Source organism: Balaenoptera ricei, chromosome 7, assembly GCF_028023285.1.
Source record: "Balaenoptera ricei isolate mBalRic1 chromosome 7, mBalRic1.hap2, whole genome shotgun sequence".
In the NCBI taxonomy this organism is placed as follows: domain Eukaryota; kingdom Metazoa; phylum Chordata; class Mammalia; order Artiodactyla; family Balaenopteridae; genus Balaenoptera; species Balaenoptera ricei.
This window is the reverse complement of record NC_082645.1, coordinates 33,982,849-34,008,256: the sequence shown is the minus strand read 5'-3', so window position 1 is coordinate 34,008,256 and position 25,408 is coordinate 33,982,849. Positions and strand designations below refer to the sequence as shown.

General features: G+C 35.3%; 1 protein-coding gene across 1 annotated transcript in view; it reads right to left on the bottom strand.

The window, feature by feature from the left end:
* KYNU (kynureninase) overlaps window positions 1-25,408 on the bottom strand; it is a 114,988-nt gene that overhangs the window by 22,452 nt on the left and 67,128 nt on the right. Inside the window, 2 exon segments of the mRNA XM_059927124.1 lie at window positions 10,757-10,830; window positions 11,618-11,716. Of these exon segments, the coding sequence (XP_059783107.1) occupies window positions 10,757-10,830; window positions 11,618-11,716 (173 nt within the window).

Below are 25,408 nucleotides of genomic sequence, written 5' to 3'. Positions count from 1 at the left end.
TCAGCAAAATGGGCAATGTGTCCCAGGTCTTTATATTGCCTTATAAGGGCCTGCATTTTCTGGACCACTTGGTCTCACTGATCTCCAGCTTATTCATTCTGTTCCAGCCATGCTGACTTTCTCAACACACTCTTGTCTTTGAGCTTTTGATAAAATACTCCCACTGCCTGGAACCCTCTTCACCAAATAATTATTTGGCCCAGTCTCTACCTCATTCACCTCTTCATCCACATCATATTTTCCCAATGGTGAGCTTTCCTGAATGCCTTTTTAATACTGTGCAATGCCAAGGATTCCACAGAGTATTCTTTTTCTTATTTTCTTTTGGCTGCGTTGGGTCTTCATGTCCATGCGTGGGCTTTCTCTAGTTGTATTGAGCGGGGGCTACTCTTTGTTGCGGTGTGTGGGCTTCTCATCGTGGTGGCCTCTCCTGTTGTGGAGCACGGGCTCTAGGCATGCGGGCTTCAGTAGTTGCGGCACGTGGGCTCAGTAGTTGTGGCTTGCGAGCTCTAGAGCGCAGGCTCAGTAGTTGTGGCTCATGGACTTAGTTGCTGGGCAGCATGTGGGATCTTCCCGGACCAGGGCTTGAACCTGTGTCCCCTGCATTGGCAGGCAGATTCTTAACCACTGCACCACCAGGGAAGCCCCACAGAGTATTCTTATACCTCCTTTTAATGTCCTGTTTTTCCAGTTGTCTATAGGACTTATTAACTTCAAACATATCATACAATTTGCTCTTTATTATGTGTATAATCTGTCTGTCCTTACTGGAATGTAAGCTCTATAAGGGGAGGAATCTTTGCTTTATTTGTCCATATATCCCAGACACTTAAAAAAAAAAAAAAAATGCCTGGAATATAGTAGATGCTCAATAAATATTTCTTTAATGAATGTAAATGTGGTACAAGGACATTATGCAGCTGTGCCTTAAAAGATTACAAGTCAAAATTCTTCCACAATGTTCAGTGACAATATTAACTTCTTTTCATGAACAATTATATACTTTTTTCCTCTTTCTTTTTGGTTACTCCAAGCTTTATTCATCTATAGTCAGCCAAGGTGTTTCTTCAAGCCTCTACTGACAGTCTTTTCTAAGCAAGCAATCCAATAGGATGACCAAATGCAAACAAGGGTGAGTTTGAGCATACTAAAACACTGCCTTCAGGGAAGTAAGATCAGTCGGGTAGGATATGGGCATGGTTGCGTGGGTACATAAGTATCCCAGTAAGTTTTTAGGCCATCTCTCACAATGAGGCATTAATATTGCTAAACTACCATGCAGAGTGAGAAGAAAGGCTTGGGAAACAGGAACACAATTGCTAAAGTTCAAGTTGATATTGAAATTCAAAACTAACAGTAGTTCAGGCACATATAGGAAAGGTGGAGCTACAGCATAGGAATAAGGATCAGAGAAAACAGATATAAACTATAACAAAAGGCAAAAAAACAAAAACAAAAGCTCAGCTAAAAATGAGAGAAGGAGCAAGGAAAACCTAAATCCAGGCAGTTGGTGAACAGCATATTTGAAGGAAAAGTAAACTTATGGCTAAGTGATAGAAGCAGATTCAAAGGTGCTAGTGACAATAAAAATCTTGACAAAACAGGATGTTTCAGCCTGTGAATTGTGCATTCATCCCTTGATGTCAGCAACTAGTCCCTAAGCATGACTATTATAAGGCTCAATATGGCCATGACGTTAGACAGGTAAAATATTACCAACTCACTCTTAGTAAAGAAGATCTTTATCAGTTCCTATTTTCTAAAAAAATTCATCTATTCACAATTGCTCTGCTCTGTTCTAAGTCAGCTGATTTAACGCTGTTTGGAAAGGAGTTGTGGATGTATGGGGGTTCAATTCCTTTTTCTCCACTCATTTGCCCAATCATAATGTAAATATTGTTAAGATAGAGTGCTTTACTTGGTTCTGTTACATATTCAGTTACATCTTCAAATCTTACTCAAAAGGAGGCTTGTTAAAATATGTTCAGTGAGCTAGCAGTATGATAAGCATAGTTATAAGAAAGTACTTCCTGTTATTGTAAGTTTTGGTTAATGAAAGTTGTTTCCTGAAGATTCAGAATAATATGCTGTCCTTATAAGAGCTAAATCAATATTTTCTTGGTGTGAAAGCTTCATTAAGAAAAAATTTCTGCATATGATTTATTGAAATGTATTATTACTATAAAATATTGGTTTATAATCTGTGGTAGTATTGATGCTAAAAGCACAAAACACATCAAGAAGATGTCTGAATTTACGACTTTAGAAAGAACTATTTGCAATGTTGATTAAAATACTCATGAAGGACTTTTGAAGTTGTATATAGCTGGTTTTCATGGATATATTTGGTCTTTGTAGAAGCATATGGAAATGCATATTTAATTTGACAGTATTTTGCAAATCATACCCACTTCAGAATACCTTGCAAAGTAGAAATGCTTCCATATGCTAGAAGATGGTTTGTCTGTTATGCTGAGAGTAAAGAAAGAGCTATATATCCAACAACAAAATTTTAAAAATATTTTCTTGGGCATTGTGGATTATGAAAGTAAAGGAAAATCAAACGGACAATGTCCTTGTACTTAAACATTTAGAATTAATTTAGTCAATTTTTCAAACAATCACATTGGACATACTAAGATGAATTCTCACAAGGATCACAGGCCCCCTTAAAAAAAAAAAAGAATCAAATGGGCATTTTCTGCCTAGGTTTCCATGCCTGTGCCAAATCTTCTGAGACTCTGACCACATCTGATTGGAGCAAGGATTTATAAGAGAACGAAGGCAAGCTATCTCTACAAGACCTTACCATGATGGAGACAAACCTCAATTCTAGAGAAAAGGATAACTCCCACTCAATCAAACCCTCTCCTCTGGGGTGGAGTTAAAAACAAGTGACCAAAGAGAAAATGGATCATAGGAATTCAGACCTCCGTTCTGAGTAATGCATTCCAAGTATTCCTGGGGCCTGTGAAGTTGGCACAGCTCAGTCTTGGAAGCACCAGGACCCAGTGGGTCTGTGTGTGATGAGCAGTTTCCCAGGCTGCCCCACACAACATGTATCATTGCACCGTGGTTGTTTTGACAGTCGTAAAGAGTCAGATGGATACATGTGTTTTCTCAACAAGAACAAATAAAAGTTTAGCAATAGCTCTTCATAGTTTATATTAAAAACCCTTGCAGATTCTGAAGGTTACTTTAGGGACAAAACTTGAAGTAATTAAAACAAGAGCTAAAGCTCTTTGACAAGTTTTACTTTTTGTGTTTAAAAGGTTCACTGACCTCATATATCTCCAGGGACACTAGTCTGCAATTTTCAAAGAGAAAATAAATTTTGAGTTTTCAAAGGACTTCAGTTTTCTCAAATTAATCTTTATGTCATCATTATCTGAGAATAGTGATTTGCAAGCAACAATGGCTTTAATGTATCTTTTTATACTGATGATTACTATTTTGGTTTTCTTTTAAGAGCCAGGATTCCTTTATCTCTTAAATTGAGAAAATCAGATTATTTACTGAAATTATTTTTAACTGTGATCATGCCTCAGTGCATAAACGTTATTTTTATGATCCCAGCTTAAATTCACACGCGAAAATTATCTAGATGATTTTGCACAGTAAAAAAGTGTCAAGCCAAGAAGATGAGGGATCCTTTTAGAGTTATTGATCTAAAATGGTTTCTGAATGAAGACAGGTATAGGTTATATGCCATGAATCCATAAATGAGTTTTCTTCAATCAAATTGTCTTCTTTTGGATCCCTTACAATGAGGCTTTGGGGACTAGGATTTACAATAGGTATAACCCACTCGTGAGCATGGCTCTGGAACTAAGAGTATGAAGCATACTTGATTTTACCACTGTTTATAATTTCTAAAATATTGTAGAATAGAGATAAAGAGCAATTTTATGATAATCGGCAGACTTTTAAATGTTAAGTCAATAACTCAGATTCCGTAAAAATTCTAGTAAAGAGTATAAAAAGAAAAAGATCACTTGACATATCCCTTAAAGAAATGTCATTTAAGTAATTCTTTCTTCTTTATACTTCCTTAAATTTATGAAACTAATCAAGTGAAATCTCCCTCATAGGCAACAATTTCAGCTTTCAAAGTAACAGAGAGAAAATTTACTCACTTAGTTAACATAGCATTCCATTTTGCAGAGGAATTGTATCTGTAAGTTTCACCACCAACTTCTTCAAGCTTTTCCAAAGCAGCTCTGGGTTAAAGTTATCTATTCCTTCACTGTTCCTATGGCAATATCTGAAAATTCACCCAGCAATTATTAAGAAATTGCCTTGTGGCACATATTCTATCCCTGTGTTACTTGTCATTTAAATTGTTTATTCAGCTATTGAAATGGCATCTCTCCAAATAGACTGTATGATTTAAAAATCATATGCAATATCCTATATTTATTTCTATCTATTAAAGTTTCTTGTACAAAAATATATGTTGGTTATATTTGCTCGTGCCTCCTCTATTGACTCAGGAGCTTTCTCTTTACTTGGTAAAGCAGTGAGCACCTTAGAAAGGACACTCGTTTTGGAGTAGGATAAAATGGAAGGTTCATCATGTTTAATTCCTAAGATTGGAAAGATGTATGGATATACTGGAAGTCCTCATTATTTGATTACAAATGGAATACTGGGAAAAGGCCGTTTAAAATACATCTATTTTAAAACAGTAAACCATACTTTATTTAGTAAATAATGGAGGAAAACATAATAAAAGATTTGATTGAGATGCTCTTGAAAAATAAAATTTTAAATTGTAAAACAAATTTAATTTATAATTTGACAAAACTTACATTAAAATTATAATATGCTAATTATTAAAAAGAATAATAAATTGTGGGGGTTTTGTGTGTATTTTAACAAATGTGAGAGCAAACTACAATCTTTTTTTTTTTTATTAAATTAATTAATTAATTTATTTTTGGCTGTGTTGGGTCTTCGTTTCTGTGCGAGGGCTCTCTCTAGTTGTGGCAAGTGGGGACCACTCTTCATCGCGGTGCGCGGGCCTCTCACTATCGCGGCCTCTCTTGTTGTGGAGCACAGGCTCCAGACGCGCAGGCTCAGTAATCATGGCTCACGGGCCCAGACGCTCCGCGGCATGTGGGATCTTCCCAGACCAGGGCTCGAACCCATGTCCCCTGCATTGGCAGGCAGATTCTCAACCACTGCGCCACCAGGGAAGCCCTTCTTTTTTGTATTATATTTAACTTTTTTTTTTTTTAATAAATTTATTTATTTTTGGTTGTGTTGGGTCTTCATTTGTGTGCGAGGGCTTTCTCCAGCTGCGGCGAGCGGGGGCCACTCTTCATCGCGGTGCGTGCGAGCCTCTCACTGTCGCGGCCTCTCTTGTTGCGGAGCACAGGCTCCAGACGCGCAGGCTCAGTAGTTGTGGCTCACGGGCTTAATTGCTCCGCGGCATGTGGGACCTTCCCAGACCAGGGCTCGAACCCATGTCCCCTGCATTAGCAGGCAGATTCTCAACCACTGCGCCACCAGGGAAGCCGTGTATTTAACTTGTTTAGCATGAACATAAAGATGATCATTTCCACAAAATTTTTGAAGCATTCATCATTTCCTTTTAATCCCTGATATTCTAGTCATTTGCTTTTGAAGTACCGTGTCTAATTTCGTCTACTTCATCTGTTAATGGTTCTGACTCTGACATATTCTCATTGTCCATGATTTTGTGATTCAGCAGTTCTTCAGTATCACTTGCATCATGAAATTCTGAATCTCTTGAAAAATTTTACTTTACAATTCATTTGCATTAAGTTTTTATTGTGTTATGCTTATAACATTCTATAATCAGCAAGAGTCCAAACTTTTTTATAATAACATAGAGATAAATGCTAATACTAATTGGGAAAGGGTGTTTAGAAAAGGCTAATTTTATAAGTGGGTAGTTCATTAGTGAAAATTTCCTACTATGACAGTTTTTGCTTTCCTACATTGTCATATATCTTTGGGGACTGGAATAATGCTTTGGTAATCAGGAACTCTTGCAGTTTGCAATCAGATGAAAGTAAGGGCTAGAAAGTAAGCAAGTGGTAAAGCTGGAAATGCAAATTGGTGTCTTCTACAAATGTCTGTTGTTGACATAATGACTGTGGATGAGAAACTCCTGGGCAAGAGGACCAAGGGTTGAGGCATTGAGAGAATCAATGAAAAAGTGAAAGAGAAAACCTTATAAAATATAGAAGAGTAATCACATACATTGGAGCAGAAGCAAGAGAAAGTGGTACACTGGAAGATTAGGGCTGTGGGAGGTACACATTAAGGACAAAGGGGATGGCCAAGTACATTTAATATGGCTGTCTGATAGGGCAGGAAGTTGTGGCTGAGAAGTCATCCATGTTAATTCATACTGAACATCTAACTCCAGAAACATGCTAAATAGGTAGAACAGATGCCCTGGGAGGTCTAGGTCATAGATCAACTAGGGATTCTGTGAAAACTCTCACTGAGAAATCTATTGATACTGGCCTGTTCCATTTGAAAGCATTTGGAGTCTTGTGAATTCACACACCTACACTTCCTTTTTCTCTCAGCATTTAACAACAAGACCTTATGCAGGTAGTAGACAAGGATGTGATAAGTAGTAAGTCAGAAAGAATCACAGAAACCAAAACAAGGTTTAAATTATAGATGAGTTTTGGGCTATGGCATTCTCCAGTATTGCCTGGAGAAGTATGTAGAATCACATATATCAAGTCAGCACTCCCCAGAACAAATGTGCATTAGATGATCTCTCCATATAACATTAATTGTACAGTTGGGTCAAGCAAGCATGGTACATGCTTATAATTTTTTGTCTTTTTTTCTAAATTTTCTTGATGCTTATTATTATCCTTTCTTAGACTTCCCTATATTGTTTTATAGGAAACAATGTTGTTTTCCTATATTGTTCCTCTTTTTTTAAGTTCCCTAATAATAATAATAACCTACATTTCTGAGTTCTAAAATATGCCTTAACCATGCACTGATGTCAGCCAGCCTCTTCTATTGATTCTTTTTAACCTGCAAATGACTTATTATAATAAAGGAGATGAGTCAATTTCTCAATAAAGCCTTAAAAATGTTATCTCTACTTAAAGTCTTCAATCAAATACCTCTAGCTGTTTATGGAAATGTGTTGGCATGATTTGAAATTCTGGCATTAAAAAAAAATTATCAGTAGGCCCCATTCTTGGCCACTCAGAAAACTTAAAAAAAAAAAAAAAAATGTAGGGGAAACTAGCATTTCAAGAGATTTACTATATGAGACCATTTGGAGGTTTTTTATACCAGCATGGAAAGTGAGGAACAGCAGTTTTCTTGTATGTGTTATTTCATTGGACAGGGTGAAAAAGTAAGCCATAGAAGGAATCTTAATAGCTCACATAATCCACTCCTGTTTTCATGCTAGAGTCTCTCTAAAAAAAAAAGAAGAGGTGGGTGGTGGTGTCTTGAATTGCAGTCTATGGGCTCTCAACAGAAGAATCTTTTTATGGTCCTCAGATATGTTTGAATTCCCTAAAACCAAAAGGTTAACTATTGATCTAAAGTCTATCAGAAAGGTCAACACTTATAAAGTTAAAAAGAAAAATTCAAGATATTGAAGTACTTTTTTTAAAGTGATACATTTCTGATTGTCAAATTCTTATAATTAAAATATTTTCCTTCATATTTCAGAGCAATAATTAACTGTGTAGACTAAATTGAAGTCAGCCCTGAAGGAAAAAGACACAAGATGACATTTACTCACAACCATTTCTAATTTTGTATAATTCTTAGCTACAGACAAGGTTTAGAATATGACACTGGAATGAAAAAAAGTGATGATAAACTAGGAAAAGGTCAAATTCTAGTTGAGAATAATAGCTTGAATTATAATGCTTAATGCAGTGGACTGCCTCTGGCCTCTACTCATTCTTTTTATTGGCAAAGGTTCTTGGAAAAAGTCTTAGGTCACCATCAGTTTTGAACAATGGCCAAAATGCCTATTTAAACAAAAGGAAGTGAAATTTCTTGGTACAGATGTAATTTACCAGTCGCTAATGGGAACATCATATAAAAGATACTTTGAAATTATATAATGAATATTACACTTTTAGAATTCAGGATTACATGTTCCGGGATCCACTCACTACAGCAGGTAGGCCAGCCACTCCCATAATGCCCTTCTTCTCAGCCTTGATAAACATTTATGCATTATGTTTAACCATGCACCTAGAATGCCCCTCACTAACTTCCACCTTCGTCCTGTCCTACCTCTTTATCGAAGGCTTTGACTACACAGTCATTGCACTATAAATATGGGGTCAAATGATATAAAATAAAAAATGATTTAAATATATATACTTAAAAAATACTTGATAAAGGACGAATGGACCAGGAAAAGTTATATGTACTCTTTATTTGAAATAATGTGTTTAGCCACTAGATGTCACCCTTTTTTAAGCGACAAAGTTTACTTGACAAAGTTTACAACATAAACAGCAGTTACATTCCACTATAGGGTAGAAGTTGGTACCATCGGAATTAGTCCCTCTGATATCACATAAAAAGAAGCTTTAACAACAAACAAACGAAGAAACAGCAACAAACAGTCTTTCCTGTAAGAAGGGCTACATGAGTCAGACTGAATTGAGTCATCAGTCTCCAAAGCCAGATAGTTAAAATGCAACAATAGTTAATAACGTATAATTTTCAAAAAAGTTAATAGCATGGCTCTCATACAAATATAAAATGAACACATATAAAGATCTCAATCAACTCATTAATTAGCAAGGGAGCCAATTAAGATGGTGAGGCCAGTACGAGAGAGAATTCAAGGAATAGAGACTTACAGGGTCAGTCTGAGCTTGGCAATAGGTACAAAACAGTTTAATGTCCCAAAGGTCACAAGCCGTAACCTTTAAGGCTATGTTTCCTGCTTGAGAGAAATGATCTCTACTAGGCAAAATTCTACAAGTTAACATGCAACTTCACATTGAGGCAACAAAATACTTAGCCTACATGTATGGATCACCTATCATGCTTCAGTGGCTATGCTAAGTGCTTTACATGCATCATCCCATTTTAATCTCACAGTAATTGCCTATGAGGTAGATGCTGATGTTATCTTTATATAGAGGCTAGAATACTATGAAGTCAAGGACATTCTTCAGGTTATGGACCGGCAAGTGAGTGATCAAGCTGGAATGTAAATCTGGTCTGTCTGCATGGTCTTTCTCCTGGGAGCATAGACTTAACAATTGCTTACTGGGTCTAGAGGATGTTGGGATTCTACAAGATGAGGCACATGCGAACACACTACAACCCCTCCACCCTCTCCTGTTCCTCATCCATGAAGGGCAAATAACGGTGAAAGAAATCTGAAGTGCAATAGAGATGCTGTAAAATCAGTTAAACTGCTAACACTTGCATTCTCTAGAATTTTGTAGATTACTTACTACACCCTCCCTTCCCTTTGCTGATTCCTCTATTGCAATTTAAATAAGTGGAGAGTTGGAAATGCTCAAGGTAGTGAGTCTTCACACAAAGGCAAGCAATACCTTATATACTGTCTATATGGAAAACACTTATGCTAGGTAAAATGTTGTCAATGTGGTTTGCTAAAAATGAAAAAGAGAGCTTTTAAAACATGTATGGTATTCCTATAATATAATATACGCTTTATATTCTTTTCAGAGAATTTGGGACAAGGCGAGAAATCTAATGTACTGACAATATACTCAAGGAAGATGTCTGCCTAACAAAATACTTGCCTAAAAAATGCTCTATTTAATTTTAAACCTTTAAAATCTTGCGGAAATTTTAGACATAATTAAATGAGCTATAGAAACTCATCTTAAATTTGTAAGATTTATATGCACAGAATCTCAAAAATGTGAGGTGCTCCAAACTTTATTACTAATTCAGTTTCAATTCTTATAACGATTATACCACTCAGCCAGTGACTGAGAAGATTCAGAGAACTAATCAAATGTTATTATATTACCTATTAGGAGTCTAGACAGTCTCCTCATCACATACACTCTGATACAACTTTGAAAGGATTTTTTTTACAGAATATTATTTCTTTATCTCCATACCAGATAAAAAAAATTGAAACACTTAAGAGTTCCCCAGTCAAATAAAAATGTGTAAATTTGTTGGTGTATCACATTTGCATTTATACTCGCTCTAAAAAAATGGAGTGCTATATAAAAATTGAAAAGTATTTCTTTTTATGTAGTCAGTCTGTTGTTCAGTGTTCAGCTTCTTCAGTTTTCATGGATTATAAAATTTTTTAGGACAGAAGATACTCCTTACAAGACCATCTTATAAGTTTCCAGCTTTAAAGGTAGATGTAATTTTAATAATCACATACCACTTTTAAGCTCTATTAGGCACAGCTCTAGTTGCCTTTGATTTATTCATCAATGTGAGAAACCTGAAATTTTCTAAAGTCTAATTTTTGAAAAAAAGTTAAGTAGTCTCTTCACATTAAACCATCTGCTCTGCATGATTACAGGGACTCATTTTTAGCCTTGAAGCTTCCCTTTTGTGATTAAATTTCTTGTTCAACCAAGTGAACTCTTTGGAAACCATTTATTTCCGATAAAGCATATCATTGTTCATAGAGTAGTAAAATAATTATAATCAGTCCAGATTCTTATTGGATAGCATCTTAAAGAGCTTATGTAAATTTAGCACATTATTAATGCAAATTCATTTATTCATCACCAAAGAAGAATCTAAAGATAGTACTTACGCAGGTTTAATTGTATAGGCATGCTTTTCATGGACAAAGGCACCAGCAAGACCTCCTGCTCCTGTATTTAAATACTGGATTGAGAATAAATTAAACTGTTTGGGTTTACCTAAATATGTATGACAAAAGTAAACAATGTAATAATTTGACTTTTTTGTCATGAAACCAACTTTTGACAAGATCAGAATGTGTGCCTATTTGAACTTTTATAATAAAACAGAATTTGGAGTTACCTTGTTTAAAGAAAAAAAATGAAACATAGCATTATTAATCGAGAATAAATAGCTATTACTTTTTTAGCCAAATTTTGTCCCAACTAGTAGATAACAGTTCCAGTGACATTTATCTCATTTCAGAGCTCATTCATTTCAGTTATTTTGTCACAAGATATTTAAATAATAATAAAAGATTATATTTTTAAAACACCTAAATTAAAATAAAATTGGTTTTATTTCCATGCTCCCTGTCAATTAACTTGTCTTCAAATGTCAATACAAAGTTGATTCCATAAGAATTATCTTTACTTATGTAGAAATTTCACAACATATCAACAAAAAACTCAGATCAATTTGAATTAAGTTCTCAGTGTGGAGCTTTTTTTCCAGAACCTCCTGACTTTTACAGAGCAGCCAGGGAATTGAAGGAATAGTATTCTACAGAGGATGGAAATATCAAAATTTAATAACCTATACTATTCTATCATGTGACTCTACAGTTAACTAAAGTCAGAAAATACAGTAATGAAAGAAATGGAGGTAAGTAATTCAAATACTTAAAATTGGCCACTGATCCAGTTTTACATTTAGATTAATGTCAATGTGGAATAAAAGAATAAAAATATATTAACTAGTTTGTTGATACCTTGTAGGAGCACCAGCAGGCAAAATCAACTCCCCACTCATGTAAGTGGAGTTCAACATTTCCAACTGCATGTGCCAGATCAAAGCCAACCAAACAACCCTGGGGAAGAACATAATAAATTTTGAATTCGCTTAATGATTTGAAATAGTAAAGACAGTATATTTAAGAAAATCTTTGACACACTGCTGTACCATAAATATAGTTCATCCTTTGGTACAGTGACTCACGAAGTGAGTCACAAAATCCGAGGCATTCCCAAGACCCTTTCAGGTCAAAACAATTTTCATACCATGAAGAAGACATTCTTTGCCTTCTTCACTGTGTTGACATTTGCACTGATAATGCAAAAGCAATGATGGGTGAAATTGCTGGCACCTCAGCACAAATCAAGGTAGTGGAAGCTTGTACTGTCATTGTGTGTCAAAGCCATTCAGTTATAGCATGAAAAAGTTAATTTCACTTATATATCTCCTTGATAAAAGTATAAAACTAATACATTTATATTAAATCTCAATATCTTAATTTTCCTATTTTTAAGTTTAATGTGGGAATTATGCATAAGACATTTGACCATATTCTGAAGTAGGATGGTTGTCTCAAAGTAATGCACTTACGCAGTTATTTGAGTTGCAAGCTGAATTAGCCACTTTAGCTTACTGGAAAACCGTTTTTGCATGAAAGAGCAACTTATATACAAACAATAGTAAGTCATACTTAGGTATTTGACAGACATATTTTGGAAAATTGAGTCTGTCAATTTAAGGAAAATAACTCACAGGATTTGTTGCCAAGGAAAAAAAGTAGTTACCAAGATAAAGCAGAATTTTGGAAAACTTGAATCCACTTTTATGAATATGACCATTTCCCAGTATTTAAAGATATTTCTGATGAGTTTAGAAGTAATATATAATCTTAAAAAGAACATATACTGAAATATGTAAATATCAGTATTTGTAAAATATGCATAACAATGAACCAATATTTTCCAAATGACCAACGCTTATTGTTATATATCATGCATGGATAAAAGATCTATTCAAAATGAAAAATCAGCCAATGGATTTTAATGTAGCAAAGCATAGAAAGATCAGTGATTTGGTTTCACATTTCATACCACAACTCCCAAGAAGTTCTCACTTGTCAAATTCTGGTGTAGTATCAAAGAATATTCACAATTAACTGAAAAAGCTATTAAACTACTTTTACTTCTTCTCAATATATATCTGTACAAGGTCCAATTTTATTCCTATGCTTCACAAAGGAAAAAAAAAATCAAGAGATTGAATGCAGAAGATATATAAAACCAGTTGCCATCTATGAAGCCAAACAGTAAAGATCTCTCTATCTATATAAAATATCTGCCAAATATAAAACATTCCTTTCATTGTTTCTTTTAGAAACTACAGTTTTGCTTCCCTAACAATATATTATTTATGTCAATTGTAATGGGTTTACCACTTTTGTCCTAAAATAAATAAGTAAATGTATTTTAAAATTCTGTTTTAATTACAAATACAGTAAATATAGATAGACATATATATAAACAATATTAAAACCTCTTTGAGGTGATCAGTGATTTTTAAGAATGTAAAAGGTTTGCATTACTAAAAAGTTTGAGAACTGCTGCTTTAGTATATCCTGTTAACCTGAAGGAGTTAATAAAATTTTCAGTTTATCACTTAATCCCACATCATGTCATTTAATTTGATCAAGTATATTCATGCTGTAGTAAATTGCCTTAGTGGTTCCCATTCTACGTCCCTTCCTGTATCCATGTCCTTTGCCACGTAACTTTTCAGTTCCTTCACTGCGAACAGGGTGCAGTTCTCCACCACTGGGATCAGTCAGGTGACTTGTTTTGAGCAAAGGGACATCAGCACATACAATACCAAGAGAGTCTCCTAATCACTTGAGTGATGAGGCTTGCTCTCTCTTGCCCTCTACCACCTATATGAGAAGGACTTGCTTCGGCCAACCTAGTGGCCCAGATGGAAGATGAAAAAATTGTGGATCAGAGTCATCCTCCCCTGGGTTCAGCCTGGATTCTACTCTCCCACATTCTCTTAGTTGGCCAGAGATGCATGAGTGACCTCAGCTGAGATTAGCAGGATCCCTGCAACCAAGTCCTGTCTAGATCAGTTGACACAAAGGTGACCCATAAAAATGATGCTGTTTTTGACTCTATACTGTGTTCTTCCTGTACATTGACTTGAGACCCTAACAGTCTCTTACTATCTGACTCTGTTCTGTCTCAGTTAATGACATAAAATTTTTAAAATGCTGATCGTTAAATGGGGGTGATAGTTCACTTTGCAAACATGTCTTACCTCTGAGTTCTTCTGTTGTTAGCTTAGTAAGAGCAAACATAATAATCACATTCTTAAAACTTGTAGACTTCCTGCAACTTCGAAGAAACACATCTATCGATTGAAGTTTTTGAAGTAAATAATTGCAGAGGGACCAATTTTATATTGTTCTAACACCTCTTAAGAATAAATAACCCCAAACTGCTATTACAGGTACTTTCCCCAGAACAGAGGGATGCAAACCATGACCTGTTCTTAATGAATAAAGTTGTATTTGAGCACAACAATCTCATTTGTTTAGATATTGTCTATGGCTGCTTTTGCAAGCACAAATGAATCACTGCAACAGAGACCATATGAACGAAAAAGTCTGAAACATTTGCTGTTTTGCCCATTACAGAAAAGATTTGCTGACACCTGCCCTATAGCATTGGTTTCCATAGAGAAAACTCAATATATTGGAGAGTCAGTTAATTAGAAACCTTACTCACTGTAATGTGGCCAGAGCTAGAACATCATAAAAGAAAAAGTTCTTACAGGTATTTTGTTTCTAATACAAAAAATGAGCAATACATGTCATAAAAATATGACAGATGCTTCATGCTAACACAAATTTTTGGAGCAATAGGAAAGAAATACAGTTAATCTCCATCAAGATTTAGAGGTCATCAAAACTTAGATTTGCAGACTAGGTTCAATACATATATATACAGACACATACATATATGCAATTAGTTTGTATTTTAAGATACACTTTTAATATTGAAATTAAATTTGGGGGAAAAAAGTTCTGAATTTAAAATTCTCTTTTTTCTCACCAACACCTCCAATTAAAGTGTTTTTTTATGAAGAAATTTTTACAACTTAACTTCTCTTAGACAAGTTTTTACAACACAACTTTTCTTAGAAAACTCAAGGAATAAAAAGGCAGCACTTTTATTTTATTATCAATTATTTATAAAGAGTGGCACAATGAAGAAACTATGAAACTTCACCTGCTGTATCCTGTTATTAAAAGCCCTGTGGTCACATCTGTGGCACGATATAAAATAATCACTTGTGGCTCCTACAGTATGTTTTAATGCATGTACAATTCTTTCCCCATGGGTGGCAGAGAACATAAATTATTAAAATGTGACTGTTTTTAGGAAATGACCGTAAGATACAAACTTGCATGAGATCATCACAAAGGGATTTTACAAAAGTTTCGCTAGATGGCAGCATCTTAAAAATAAAGAAAAAACTAATAGTTCTCCAAAACCCCTGTATAGCCATGCAGTTAACATTTTCATTATTTTACGAATAAGAGTAGGTAAAACAATATGAATGTGTGAAAACAGACCGCACCCTTGAGTGCATACTTTATGTAATTTTAAAACTAGAAATCAAATATTTTTCAACAGATATTTATTAAAATTACCCACAATTGCTCAGACTCTAATTGATACAAGCGCAGCAGCGGTGTTCAGCCACCGTGTCACCTGGCTTTACAGTCAGTCCCCAAACTATGGCAGTAGTCTTCTAACCATTCGGACTACTTCCAGCCTGCTTTCTTCCAATGAACTTTCTAAATCATACATTTGGTTATAAGACTTCCTGTGTCCCTTCAAAGATCTCCCCGTTCACTTCAGAATGTAACTCATTTTCCTTGGTATGGCTTTTAAAGACCTTTATGATCTGGTTCTTTCCAGCTTTCCTGTCCCGGGTGCCCTACACCTACTTTCATTTATTTGCATAAACCGTTCTCTGTCTCTGGGGTATTCTTTCCCTCCTCATTTGCCTGGGTAGCTCAGATTTTGATCACAAGATAACTTCCATAGGAAGATACCTTTGCCAAACCTTCTCGCTTCTCTCATCTTACAGCCCTGGTTGCATAAATCTCTTGTAGCAATTTTCCAATCTTAAACTGTCTTCTATTTTTATATAATATGAACTCAAATAATTCAATTGTTGAATAAATAAGTAAAAAAACAAAGTCATAAAATTGTCAATAAATATTTTGTAAACTGAAGCTAAATGTTAAAATATTATTTGATATCCTTTATTTCTGTTTCAATTTTATTGCATAAACCATTTATTCAGGCTTGGCATCTTTTAAAATGAAGTTTCTTGGACAGTCAAAAGTAGTTTAAAATATATTTAAAATCCCTTTCAATAAAACAAGGAATATCATGACTTTTTGTGTTTGCCATCTTTACTAGCACAATACTAAAAATTTTTCTAACCAGTGGAATAAAACACAGGGTCTGTGCTGAGATTTCCAGGTAAAGAGCTAGATCACTGTCTCTCAAATTTAGTTTATTATTTGTTTATTAATTAAAATGAAATATGGAATAGTACAGTGTAATTTTATCCCTTGTAGCATTAAAGTCCTGATAACTTTATTGATTTATTCTATAACAGATTGGCTTTGGACAGATATTATTAGTTTGTTCTTTCTTCACCAAAAAAAAAAAAAAAATCCTATAAATTATGAAGACCATCAATAAGTAGCAAATTTGGTGGGAAAAGGGATAATTATATAAGATATTTGTAGCTATACACAGAACTGAAAGTCAGCTTGTATGCATTTGTATGTTCAAATAATTGTTAAAATAATAAAATACTTAAGATAGGTAAGTAGCCTTTGTCTTTGAGCCACTTGAGTAAGCACCCAGGTTACTTAGGAGGTACCTGCAAGAGATGCCTGTCACACAGCCTGTGGTCATTCATACATACCAGCTGGGTGCATGTCCACACTTCAGTGGATGCCCTTGGCAGTGGCATTAGCACCATGGTGGGTAAATTACAGGGGCCTACAAGTCCCTTCAAGGCTAGTAATTGGATACTAGTAATAGGAGTGTGACTTCTCTCGTGGCTGTTTATGGGAACTACAATTTCCACACCATACTAAAGAGATCTTTATGTATTCTAAACATCACTCCTGTTTTGATATAAAGTCACAGGAAACAACTGAAGAAGTACATTGCTATAAATTTGAACAATATTACCTTAAATAGAAAAACTGATGGGAAAACTTGAGGACAGTGAACAAAAATTTTAAAAAATGATAGGAGTGTGTGTGTATGTGTGTGTTGTTGTTCAACTCTACATAGATGATATGCACAAATGGTGGATTAATAACAACAGGTTGGCTAGTTAGCTTTGATCCTGGGATTTCCCAAGGAAGCTCACAGTTAGGGAGGTGTTGAATTGTACTGGGGAGGGTGAAAATGAAGAAGAAGCAGATGAAAGATGGTAGAGTTTCTTGCCATAGTCTTGAAGCACTAAAATTTGTAAAATTCATTCGAGTGCTATGATTTAAAAGAATCCACAGATACTAAATTTTAAAAAAAAGTAATACCCAGTAAAGATCTCTGTAAGAGGGGCCTCTACCATCTCTGTAAACATAGTATATCATTTCAGAGTGAATTTTTATTGTGAAAGTCTTTCCTTTCATCCTAAAATTTATTGTCTTCAAATATCCTTCTCTTTTTTTTTTTTTTCTTTTCATCCAACTCTGGTTATAAGCAGGAACTATGCATTATTTCTTATATTGTGTTTACTCTGCACTTAAAGTCAATATGTAATTTGTATTACAGTTTCCTTCCCCAAATTATTTAATACAGCTGTCTACTATTTTTTGAAGTATTATGTTAAGCTTTCACTTATTTATACCAATAGTTTGATGGGAGTAACTGTTCCTCACTATTAAAACATAAAGCAATACAAAATGAGAATGAACTTTCACAAGTTAAAAGGGACAAAACACAATCTTCCAAGTGGAACTGCAGGGAATATTTTAGAAATCAAGTAGCTTGGCAACTAGAACCAAAACTTAAAATTTTCTGTAAGGCAGAACCTAAATGCTACTAGAAGTTATTTTAGTCCTGAGGCTCTTATAGATAATATATGATACCAGAAAAACATAGGTAATCAGCATATGTACTGCAGGAGAAAAAAAATACAATATTCCATCCAGGAAGCTAGTGACTTGATAATTCTAAATGTTCGTATTAAGTTCAGCAGCAAACAGGAACAGAAACAGGAAAAATTAGGAGGGTAGACAAGATTCTACCCTAGACATATGATGAATTACTCCAAGGTTAAGGTCTAATAATTTCAAATGTATCTTCTATTAAAATATTATTTTAAAATGCAAGTGTACAGAGAAGGATGATATCACAAATAACCCTTAGCCTACATAATAATTTGAGTAAGAAAGCACCCCCATTGTCCTGGAGCTATTGATTGATGGTATTTATGCCAAAATGTGTATACAGAGGAGACAACAAGCCCTGATAAAGTGAACATTGTTCTGTGCCTCTCATTGTGGGCTATTGCTAGGGATTTGGGGAGCCATGACTATGCTTCTCGGTTTCCAGAGAGCTTAATTTTGAAAAAGATAAGATATCCAATAAGGGAGAGTTTTGAATCAAGAAAGAGTCTTTCATGACAAAGACTGTGCATAGATATCAGGGAATTAATTAAATTGAAAATGAGTACCTTTAACTTGAAATCAAAATGAAATCAGAATGAATGCTTTCACTCCGTGACTTAAAAACGCTGGTTTGGATTCAAGGGTAAGCTAAAAAGTGAAAGTAGAATCCATTCTGAAATATTCATTTATTTGTCAACCTGTGCAAGTTAGACTAATACAGTATTAGGATTTTATTACCCACTTATATCAAGCCATACTTCCATATTTTCAGAAAATATAGTAGCTTATAGCTATAGTTACCCAAAAGAAAATATGAAGGAAGTGTCCTGTTGGAAAAGTAAAGTGACAAGGGGTGGAAATTTGGGAAGAAGATGATGGACACAGGAAAACTAAGGAGCTTGTCTTTGGATGGAAACCTTGGAGTCCTGAATGGGGTGGTAGAACTCTACTCAGGTGCTGAAGATGGCCAACCTAGTGCATTTTTGGAGGCCTTTCTGGGCTCTATTTATGTCACAGGAAATGGAAGCTGTATGTTTTTTGAAATTAATATATAACTCAAGGTGCCCTTCGTTTAAATTCCTGAAGTGTTTTAGCTGTGGAACTTACACAGCAGGCCAGGTAGCCCATGGGGAACACTGGCAACCAGAGTCTGGAATACTAGCTATGTCCTAATAGCTATGTCCCCTAGTTCTATCAACAGATGCCTGGAGGAAAATGATAGCTTCCGAACTTGAGTGGGAATTTTTCCCCACACTATCTGACTTCCTCTTGAGTCAATTTGCAATATGTGGTTTTGACCCAATCGTAAGGTAAAATGAATTGGAGCATGTATAACTCTGTTTTTTGTGGCATTAGACTGGATTGATTTTCTAAGACACTTTCATGGATTTGTTTTTACCCTTGTCAAGCATTAATAAAGTCTAAAGCAGTTTTCTATTTATATGTCTCTATGTCCCATATGATTCTTTAAAGACAGACACAGTGGGGTTTTTCTTAATCTATTCTCTCTCTGTCTCCCTCGCTCTCTCTGTCTCTCTCTCTCTTTCCCCCTCTTAAATCCTGGAAACTGATATTAAGTGAGGGGTCAATATACCTGTGAAACAATGAAATTTCTTGAGAGTACTCTGCAACTCAGCTACCATAAGAAGGTTCAGTGGGCTTCCTGTTGAAATTCTCCCTATTGTCATGTAGATTAGCTTCCCAGTCATATAGGAGTTTGTAAGCTCTTAATTAGAGGGAGGGCACCTGCAAATACATCTAAAGGCCCTGAAGAGCTGCTAACAGGAATGACAATGGGGCCATCGTTGGTGGGAGCTATTGCCAATAGAACTACCTAAGAGACCCATCAGAAGAAGACCCACCAGTGTCTTGCGGCATCTCTTAAAGAGAGCGGTTGGGAGGAGTGGGTTAGAGGTTCTGAGTTGGGCCACTATTGAATGCTGGCACTGAATAGAATCTTATTCAGCAATAATTCTGTTCTTTATACTTGACATCTAGGGGCAAAGTAAAAATTGTGGTTTTCAATATTCCCTAAACTGAAGAGACAGTTATATCAACCATAAAGACAAAGGTTTCAGGCTCCCATGGAAAAAAATAACCAAGAAAGAGGGCTATATATATTTTCTTTGACTTTCCAAATGTTGAGACCTCTTTGCCATTACACAATCAGTCTACAAATATAAAAGGAGAAAATATAGTGGAAAGAGAGGTATGGTATCGGCGCCAGACTCCAAGTCTAACCTTTACTGGCTGGGCTAAGTCAGCTTGAGCAAGTGCTTAACTTCTCTTGGACTCAGTTTCCTCAACTGAGCCATGGGATAAGCTCCCTATTAGGGTAGCTGAGAATATTGTAAATACTACATGCCAAGTGCCTGAAGCACAGTAGGTCATCAGCAGCACCTAGTATTATTCACATTTGTACAAAGCACTATTGCAGAAACGATATTCATCCTTTTAGCCTGGCTTTTTAAACGTAAATATTGATGAGACTGGCAAATCCAGAGATGAGAAATAGAAAGTGGGGAGCATTAGGAGCATTTTGCTAGTGAAATTTAAGGAGGGAGGTATCAGTTAAGAAGGTTTGAGACAGAGCTAAGAGCTAACAGCTACATGGGGAGAAAGAGTAAAGGATTTGAGAGAGAGGAAAAGCAAAAAAAAAAAAAAAAAAAACCTAGAGACCCTAAAGTGTTGTGTAATTTACAGGTAGAAATGTCTTACTATCTAATAGAGTGTGCTTTCCAGAGTAAATTTCAGCTATTTCTTTTACCAGGAAAAAACAGCAATTGTCTCCTCTATTTATTGTCAGAAGTAAGTACAAAACCAAAGAAGAAAAATAAAACAAATCAAGTAACACTGTTCTCTTCTGGAGTCTTTCTCCAGCTGGCAAGGATCTCACACAAAATATAGTTTGTTTGATTTATTTCAGATACTCAAGATGGGAAAAATAGCTCAAGGTAATTTTTCAAGCTTAATTTAGTTCATTTAATATTTAATAACTTAATGGAGCAGTCTGCATGCCCTAAGTGTGTCAAAGAGTAGAAATGGAGTTTGAAAAAGAACTCAAGTTTTACAAGTATTTTGATTTTTAGAGCAATTGACCATTATAAGTAATTCTTCAGAATTTTCTGATTCTAATTAAATGGGAGCACAGTTATGTCTTTTATGCAATGTGTGATCCATAAAATCAGCCTAATCCATTCTTGCTGATAACACACATTTATCCATTCACTGGCCAAACAGGTATGCATTTAATGATAAATGACTATGTATGTGTAAAGCACTAGTATAAGCCTGTGAAGTTTGTAGGGTCCACCCTCAATCAGTCATTGAATACACTACTGACAAAAGCTTCCTAAATTTCATAGTTAAGATAGGCATAGAAATAATTAGAAGATACTGCAAAAGAGGACCAATAATACATTTTCCATCATGCTATGGAAATACAGCAGGAAGATAGATTTAGCCTGACACAGAGGAGCAAGAAAAATTTTATGATGAAGGTCAAGGATCACCCCCTCATGTTTCTACAGGAGTTAGTCAAGAAATATATGAGTTGGGCCTATAAGAAATACTCCACTTTACCGTTTTTTGTAAGAATGCTGCTATGTAAGCAGAAATATATACACCAGCTGTCATTCTGCTTCAGTGCTGAGGTCAGTAGGTAGAAATAGGAGTTGTGTTGAAGAACTGAAGTCCCATCTAATGGGCAGAGCTATGATTCAGGCTTGCCACTTGTTATCCTACAGGAAAGATGGTCTAGTGTTGCCAAACCTGTAATTTGAAACTAGGAGTTTTTATATGAAATCACTTGATCTGTCATTATTGGCATGTGATTAAAAAATTTTTAAATGTACCATGTTTGCGTATACAAAGAGGGTTAAACAAAGCAAATCCCTAGGCCAGATCATAACCTGTGAAGCAGGTAGTGGTTGAGCTGAGCTGGAGGAACAGAATCTTCATATGTGGGAATTCTAGGAGGAAGGAAAGCTAAGAATAAAGGCCTGGAGACTGAAAGTATGACATCTGGACAGAAAACATTCAACACATTTGGTTTAGTTTAACTATTAGTATGTGAAGGAGAGCAGAGGAAAATACGATACTGATAACTTAGGTATATGCACAATCATAAAAGGCTGAAGTGGTTTTGACTCTATTCCACAAATGGTAGAAGAATGACGGTCATAATTGGGAAAGACATGAAGCAAGGGATCAAATAGGAGATACATGGGCCTAATCACAACCTTCCCAACAATGGGCAGTTACTTTTTGGATGGGTGGTGACTTTTAACCTTTACATATCTACTTTTATCTACCTATCCTGTTATAAACTGGCATTAAAGCAACTATTTAATTTATCCATCACATGAGAATGATACTGTTTATCAAAGAGAGCCCCATTTAGATAGGAAATGAAAGTACACTCTTCCATAAGATATTTTTCTAGTGATTACTATGCCAATCTAAATGGTCAATTTCTCAACCAAATTTGCTTATATTATTAAGTTTACTTACATACTGATGAACTTGATAATATTGCAAAGAAGCTTATGGAATAGTTTCTGAAGATGTCACTCAAATTTCTTCCCTTAAAGCTACTTTTTATAGACAATGTGATAGTTATCTTCTTTGTTTACCACCTTACTTAAGTTAATTTGCTAGGAAAATGAACATTGTCTCTTCAACTCAACTTTGATATCCCTAATCTTGTTTGCATAAATAATTTGACTGATTAAAGAAGGGGGGAAGTCCCTGGTGGCGCAGTGGTTAAGAATCCGCCTGTCAATGCAGGGGACACGGGTTTGAGCCCTGGTCTGGGAGGATCCCACATGCCGCGGAGCAACTAAGCCCGTGCGCCACAGTTACTGAGCCTGCGCTCTACAGCCCGCGAGCCACAACTACTGAAGCCCGCGCGCCTAGAGCCCGTGCTCCACAAGAGAAGCCGCCGCAGTAAGAAGCCGGTGCACCGCAATGAAGAGTAGCCCCCACTTGCTGCAACTAGAGAAAGCCCGCATGCAGCAACGAAGACCCAGTGCAGCCATAAATAAATAAATTAATTTAAAAAAACATTTCTTAAAGAAGGGGATCATGAAGAAGGCCATTAAGAGAAATCTCTCACATTTTATTGGGGATTTTTTTTTCTGGGGTCTTTTGAAATTCCACCTACCTTGATTGCCATGAGACACACTTTTTCCTTTCCATTCTTATGGTGATTAGTGAATAAATTAAAACGGGTGTGTACATTTCATGTTGGAACACTTTCATTTTTCAGCTTAACAAAGACTTAAATCAGCCTCCCTTTTGTTGGTTAAGTGGCATGAAAAATATGGGTTTTAGCCTGGGTCTAAGACAACTTAAGTATTTTATAAAATGCATATCATCTAAAAAAAACCATAAATATAATATTTCACCTGGGGGACCCTGAGTTTAGATGAGGCTAGATCTGGAGAAATAATTGTCCACCATGGCTTTGATGAGAGTGGTTGCCAAAGCAACAATCTTGATTGACAACTGGGAGTCTTGCTTTTCTCAAATCTGTAATTCTAAAACATCTTGAGTGCAAATTTCTCTTCTGTTGAGAATTAATCAGTCTTTCTCACATGGTCCATTTAATGAAAAGCTTAAATTAAAACATCTGATGAAAACTTCTTAGAGACAGCTCAAAATTTTTAGATTCTTGGGCACTGATCCTTACCAACATATTTTGACTTATTGACTCCAGGCTCCTGCTTGGATAAACAGGATAGTTTACTTTATATTTCTAAACAGAATAATCCTTCACTATTCCCAGAGTAAATGACGTATAGTTAATGGGACATTCCATCTAAACTTTAGGTCATTTTTCCCTTCTCTCTCTCTGTCTCTCTGTCTCTGTTTCTGTCTGTCTCTGTTCTCTCTCTCTCTCTCTCTCTCTCTCTCTATATATATATATATATATATATATATATTTTTTTTTTTTTTTTTTAATCCTTGGATTCTGTGGCTAGAACCAAATCTGGGTGGGACAGCAAGAGCTCAGTATAGATCCTTCATTTCTGATGATTATACAAAATCTGTCTTTAATAACAATAGGATGATATGATTAAATAAGAACAATCTTTTAGGATATCAGAAAAATATTTCATGTAGTATGAAATGGATCTGCTCTCTGGTACCCCTATCTTTTGAACTGTATCGTGATAGCGAGTTTTAAAATTCTTGCATAGAGACTGCAACTGACTCTTTACTTTTGCCTACTCATCTAATTCCTACCCATTCCTGTAGGCAGGGAATATCTTTTTAAAATTAAAACAAAACCTAGTTCTTTCATTGTCTAAAAGCTTTTAATGGCTACCTGTGTCACTAAAGAGAAGCTCAAGATGTATAATATGGCTTAGTGGGCCCTTCTTTACTCAGCCTCTGTCTGCTTTATAAACTCATTTCTTGTTATATCTTTTCTATCAAATTATACAATCTTTTCTACAATCAAATTATACTGAAATATTTGCTTCCTTGTAATTCTGTCATTTTTTAAAACTATCTAGAATGGCCCCACCATACTGTCCGCACCCTGGAGGGGATTTTACCTAGTTAACTCCTACTCATAATGTTAGAATTGGCTCTTGTCTCATCTTCCCTAAGAAGGTCAGGCTGACACTCCAGGCTAAATTAGGCATTCTTATTTAGAATTCCGTTATTATAATTTACTACTCAAATATTTACTGATAGAAAGAATGTATAAAAAATTCAAATGCGTATCGCTCTACTATAGAGAATATAGAGGCAAGATTCTTTTTATGCGCTAATGATAAGATCCTATTTGGTGAACTGGCAGTGACTTTAATGAAAGAATGGCTGTATTAGTATGATTTCTAGTAAAGATTACTTAATATTAAACCTTTTTGGAAAAGGTTAATTTATTATGCATAAAAATTTCATACAACATGCCAATTTATATTATAGTTATATACAAAAGTAGCGGGTACTGATTTTTCCTAACTGATTGATTGCTCAAATCCTGATATCTCATGCAAGTATTATTGATATTATTCTGTTGTAATAGTCCATGAGACTTGACTCCCAATCTTCAGTACTAGAAGAAGCTCAGCCAAGATGATGTTGAATTTTGAGGCTTGATCAATCATTTGTCTCCTGCAAAAGTCTGAAAACATTTTTAACAATAATTTAAACTTTCCCTGGAGATAAATGGATGGATCAGTGAGGTGGCCATTTATATATGAGTGTTATTTAGATACCTCAGTTTTTATTAAATGATATTAAAGCTAAAATATGTCTTTCTTTTTTATAATGATGTCTTTATTCATATTTCTGCTTTTGTCTAATGTTCTAGATCCAGAATTAATTCATTTTGTTTTTAAATTGTGTGGGCTGTAATTGTGATTATTATTTATTAATAATTTAGGCACCTTATAGTTAGGTCTAAGAGATGTTTGTACTCATACCCAGTAGAGAGTGGCACATTACAAGGTAGAAGCTAATAAAGCAAAGCACAGGTTTGCAAAATTCAGTCTTCTTTTTGGCTGTCATTTGCATTTCAATTTTCAGTAGGCTAAAAGAAAACTAACATGC